Genomic DNA, 6,116 nt, shown 5'->3' on the forward strand with positions numbered 1-6,116 from the left:
GGAAACAGACAGCCACTCTGCTCTTCAGCAGTTCCTCTTCTGTTTTCTCACAAAAAACAGGCTGAATTATAGAGCCTGAATTACAGCTTAGTAAACTTAAGACATCTACGCATTTAATTCACATCTAGCCAAACACACAGACACACAACCAGTGTGTGAGACAGACAGACAGGAGGAGCGGAGAGGAGAGAAGAGGAGAGCAGAACCTGGTTGTGGGCCCGGGAAGATGGGAGGCTCTGCACGCATCTGAGAGCACACAGACTCTCTGCCACCGACGAACAACCCAGCCAGACAGAACGAGGCAAAGAACACTGTGTGTGAGAGAGAGACAGAGAGAGAGAAGGGAAATACAGAATGGGAATATGCCATACGAGAGAGAGCGGTAGGCAAAACAGAGAGAGACAAAGAAGGAAAGAGCAAACAAAACCCACAAAAGAAAGTCAGAATGAAATTAAACAGTAAACCAAGGAGGAAAACAATGAAAGACAGAAAAGAAAAGAACAAACAATAGAAAGGACAAGACAGAAAGAATGAACATATCGATGAACAAAGAAGGAATAAGCAAACAGGAAGGAAGGAAGGAAGGAAGGAAAGAAAGAAAGAAATAATGGCAGTGACGTGAGGGTCGAACAAGTGAAACAATGTGGAAAAGAGAAAGAGTCAGTGAGGAAAGTGAGGGGAAAAAACAGTATTAGAGCAACAGTGAGCAACACACACACACACACACACACACACACACACAACTTGCCTGAGGTACTGCTCCTGATGGAAAACCAATGCCGCATCACATGTTTAGGGAATACAATCTGTCTTTCATTTTAATAGACACATGCTTTTGAATAATGTCATAAAATGAGCAACTGAGCAAGTATTGCACACTATAATAGGAAGAGGCATGAGTGCATGTTAAGCAGAAAAAATAATCTGCTTGAATTTGTGTGTCAGAGAGCGTAAATAGATAATACCACAACCGATAATATAAATTCTAATTCTAATCGTCATAAATTCATTAATTAAATAAAATTTTAATATTAGCATACATAATTGTAACTACTTACAATAATTATAATTGTGCTTGTGAGGGGAAAAATATTTATTAAATCTAACTGTGATCAGAATTTATCCATGAAAAAATGCTAAACATTTTTTTTTTGTTTTTACAGATGTACACCCAAAAGTTTGGGGTTGGTAACTTTTTTATGTTTTTAAAAGAAGCCTCTTATGCTCACCAAGGCAGCAATTATTTGGTCAAAAATACTGTAAAACAATGGTTTTCTATTTTAATATATTTTAAATTGTAATTTATTCTTGTGATGGCAAAGCTGAATTTTCAGCATCGTTAATCCAGTCTTCAGTGTCACATGATCCTTCAGAAATCAATCTAATATACTGATTTGATGCTCAAGAAACATTTCTGATCACTATCAATGTTGAAAACAGTCATGCTTCATATTTTTTAACAGCATTTGTTTGAAAAAAAAATTTTTTTGTTCAATTTAATGCATCCTCAGTTTCTTTAACTAAAATGGACTGACACTAAATACTACCAGGGACACTTTAGGGTTGATGTTGATTACAATTTTTATTAAACAGTTCTGTTTAATAAACTTTTAATGTATGTGTGTTTTCTCAATGGAAAAAGTTCAGATATGAGATGGTGAGACTAAAGCAGACAGACAGGCAAGCAGAAAGACACACAGAGAGAGAGAGAGAGAGAGAGAGAGGATGGAAACAGACAGCCACTCTGCTCTTCAGCAGTTCCTCTTCTGTTTTCTCACAAAAAACAGGCTGAATTATAGAGCCTGAATTACAGCTTAGTAAACTTAAGACATCTACGCATTTAATTCACATCTAGCCAAACACACAGACACACAACCAGTGTGTGAGACAGACAGACAGGAGGAGCGGAGAGGAGAGAAGAGGAGAGCAGAACCTGGTTGTGGGCCCGGGAAGATGGGAGGCTCTGCACGCATCTGAGAGCACACAGACTCTCTGCCACCGACGAACAACCCAGCCAGACAGAACGAGGCAAAGAACACTGGAGTAGGCGGAGTGGAAAAGAGGGAGTGGCCTAATAAGCTCCTACCTCTGCACTCCATTAAAATATGAGCTAGTTAAGAGTATGGTGGACATGTGAGCTTTACACACTCGAGACATTCATGCTAGCGCTGAGCTGTGTGTTTGTGCATGACCAGTCAAATTATACCATTTAAATTATTATTCTTTTTTATTTAATGAATCTATTCATTATAAATATAGTATTCATAAATTATTTAGATTTATCTAATATATATTTAATTACTTATTTCAATTAATATTATTTTTTTAATTTACTAAAACATAACAGAAGATATTTTGAAGAATGTTGGTAACCACACAGTTGCTGGTCCCCACTGACTTCTGAAGTATGGGAAAAATGGGAGCCAGAATCTCTTTGGTTACCCGCCTGCTTCAAAATATCTTCTTTTGTGTCCAGCAGAAGAAAGAAATATATACAGGTTGGAACAACTTGAAGCTGAGTAAACTAAATAGTTTTTCATTCAATTCGGGCCATTTCATGTTTTACTAGACCTCACACTAATATTAACCATTCATAAATCTGCATCCAAAACCAGTAATAAAAGAATAAACTCCAAATCCCATTCAAAACAAACCAAGCGCTGTGTCTCCAGGCAGCTGGCCTTTAACAGAGAGGCTGTTGTTAAACTCAACCTAACATGACCCCAGGCCAGTAATAAAAGAATAAACTCCAAATCCCATTCAAAACAAACCAAGCGCTGTGTCTCCAGGCAGCCGGCCTTTAACAGAGAGGCTGTTGTTAAACTCAACCTAACATGACCCCAGATGAAGACTAGCATAATCATGACAGATCTAGAGAGACTGAACTGGTTACACCCTCTTGTGCATCATTTACATTGAGATTCAACTATGCATGACTTATTAGGGCACAGATGTGTAGAAATAATAGCACATGTGACAGTTTAGCAAATGTGAATAACATAAAAATTACTAATTAGTCATTTAATAGATGTTTTTATGCAAAGTGGACAATGTCGTAAGCATAAATAGACTCTGCAACACATGCATGTAGACAGTAATAATACAATAAACACGAAGACTGTGATAAATGAAGCACAAACTATATAATATCCAGGACATTGTGAATAACATAACAATTACTAATTAGTCATTTAATAGATGTTTTTATGCAAAGTGGACAATGTCATAAGCATAAATAGACTCTGCAACACATGCATGTAGACAGTAATAATACAATAAACACGAAGACTGTGATAAATGAAGCACAAACTATATAATATCCAGGACATATATAAGTGGTATTAAATACATATTAGACTGTTTACGGAGTGAATTAAAGGCATAGAGGTTGTGTAAGGTAAATGAAGCGCATACAGATTCTGTATATTCGGATTCTGCATATAGATTCTCCAAGCAGCTATACATAAGCACATATGGACTGTATGTGATATATGAGATGCATTTGGATTGTGAGATATGAAGTGCAGAGAGAGTTAAAAATTAAGCATATATAGATGATATGTGACACATAGATTGCATATACACTGTTTGAAGCACATATAGACTATCATATGTGACCCTGGAGCACAAAACATAAGTAGCACAGATATATTTGTAGCAATAGCCAGAAATACATTGTATGGGTCAAAATGATCGATTTTTCTTTTATGCCAAAAATCATTAGGATATTAAGTAAAGATCATGTTCCATGAAGATACTTTGTAAATTTCCTACCGTGAAGATCAAAACTTAATTTTTGATTAGTAATATGCATTGCTAAATACTTAATTTGGACAATTTTAAAGGTGATTTTCCCAGTATTTTGATGTTTTTGCACCCTCAGATTCCAGATTTTCAAATAGTTGTATCTCGGCCAAATATTGTCCTATATCCTAACAAACCATACATTGATGGAAAGCTTAATTATTCAGCTTTCAGACGATGTTTAATCTCAATTTCAAAAAAATTGACCCTTATGACTTAAAGAAATGTAAGTTTTGTGGTCCAGGGTCACATATGTTAAGAATATGGATGAAATGTATGAAAAGTAAATATATTTATAATTTGCATTAGATTTATACGAAGTCTATATTTTACATTAGACTGCACATGAAGCGTATATAGATTAATAAATGAAGCTCATACAGATATGAATAGAACGTGCTGATAAGATTGTTTATATATTCATACAGACAATGCGATATATGAAGCCCATATAAATAATTCAGTATCCTATATGAAGCGCCCATAGATTGCTTAATATATTAAGCTCATATAAACTATATATGAATCACATAGATTGTATGTGATTTATGAAGCACTTACATATTGTTTAATAGTGAAATGAGCACGGATTGTTTATCATATGAAGCTTAAAAAAAAAAAAGTATGTGATTTATGAAGAGCATAGACTGCTTAATATATAAATCACATATACATTAATATATGAATCACATATATAGTCATACGAAGCGAATATAAAATGATATATGAAACGCGTATAGACTTCAATATATGAATCCCATATTGTTTACTATATGAAGCGAACATAAAGTGGACGAGATATATGATGCGCCAATACATTGTATATATAACGTTATACAACGCGCATGTATAGGCATTTAGTACATATGTACGTAATATATGAATCACATATAGACTGTATGCAACAGATTAAGTCCATATGTATATGATGCATAAAGCGCATAACGACTGTGATATATGAGGCGCGCAGTGGCGCAGCGGTGCCGCAATGACCGCTCCGATCCTCCAGCGAGCACAAACCATTCCTCGACATTCATACGCGATAAACTCGTCAAATCATGAGCGAAAAGTCGGTTTAACGAGTCAAAAGTTTAGAGTTTAACGTTCAAAACTAAAATCAATCATTATAGCGCAACACGATAACAGGCTCATGTTTCATATCGATTCGGGCCGCCGCTGTGTTTGTCCTCCTCCTTCTCTATTACTACGAATATAAACATCCACAGCAGCGCGAGCGCCACATATTCAGGCCGTGTCGAGTATGTTGCTCCGCACGTACCATCAGCTCCAGGGTTTTGTCCTCCATGTCCGGATCCATATTATTGTTGTTCTGGTTGAATCCAACCGTGAAAATGGAAACCCGTCGGTGAACCCGAGCGAAGAGAGAAACAACATACGCCTAACAAAACATGAAGCCACACCGACATTAAAGCAGAATAAGAGTCCTAGTCCACAGTGACACTCGCACTTAATAAAACAAGTGCAGTTGTTTTACATTAATTACAACGCTGATGCATTGTTTGGATAATACTCATAAAATATTTTACTTTACTTTCCATTTAAAAAAGCGAACGAGAAATGCAAAGACTGGAAAATAGAATTAGATATGATTGCATATTCAGCAAAATAAATAAATAAACAATAGTACAAAATTGGAAATATACCATGAGCAAAATTATAGATAGAGAAGATAATAATAATAATAATAGGAAGAACAATTAACTAATTACAATTGCACAATTTAGTTTTGGATAATCCATAACCTCTAATAAACAAATAATATATTACTATATTTCAATAACATATTATATATTTTATTTGACATTAGTCTTCTAATTTCACTTCCCCAAACAGAAATCAAACTAAGAATACACACGCACAAATGTTATTCACGATCCAATTCTGACTTTTATTTTGCAAAAGAAGCAACATTGATTTCCGGTCAAGTGTTAATTGTTGTATCTGCTTTTGGGATCTGCGCTGCCCAGTGGTCACGTGGCTCTGCAGGGAGCGTTTATTGTGTGCGTCTGCGAGGAGGCGGCGCCATCTGCAGCTACTTTAAAATGCAGACGCCCTGATTGGTCAAACGGAGATGAGGGGCGGTTGTAGTGAAGCATGCTTTCAGTTGATTGGCTTCTTCTGTTGTTGGGTCTTTCCCCATCAACAGAGAAAAACAACAAATGAACCCACGGACCTCTTTAGATCTAATAGTCTTGCAAAAATAATTTATAATATTAATATTAATTGCTAGTTGAAAATTTAAAATAAATGTAAAAAAAACTGCATACATTTTCTGCAAGTTTTTTTTTTTT

The 6,116-nt window shown here is 35.6% G+C and overlaps 1 protein-coding gene across 3 annotated transcripts in view; it reads right to left on the bottom strand.

Annotated features, from left to right (window-relative positions):
- LOC107660901 (F-box/WD repeat-containing protein 11-like) overlaps positions 1–5,224 on the bottom strand; it is a 27,071-nt gene extending 21,847 nt beyond the window's left edge. For 2 of the 3 annotated variants that reach the window (XM_016450334.1, XM_016450333.1), the window contains exon 1: positions 5,084–5,224. In XM_016450334.1, the coding sequence (XP_016305820.1) occupies positions 5,084–5,122 (39 nt within the window). In that variant the 5' untranslated portion in view covers positions 5,123–5,224. Of the gene's footprint in view, positions 1–206; positions 309–5,083 lie in introns of those variants that run through there. The other variant, XM_016450336.1, reaches the window with a different exon arrangement.
- Between the last annotated feature and the right edge of the window lie 892 nt (positions 5,225–6,116).

The sequence above is a fragment of the Sinocyclocheilus anshuiensis genome, unplaced genomic scaffold, assembly GCF_001515605.1.
Source record: "Sinocyclocheilus anshuiensis isolate Anshui unplaced genomic scaffold, SAMN03320099.WGS_v1.1 scaffold1647, whole genome shotgun sequence".
In the NCBI taxonomy this organism is placed as follows: Eukaryota; Metazoa; Chordata; class Actinopteri; order Cypriniformes; family Cyprinidae; genus Sinocyclocheilus; species Sinocyclocheilus anshuiensis.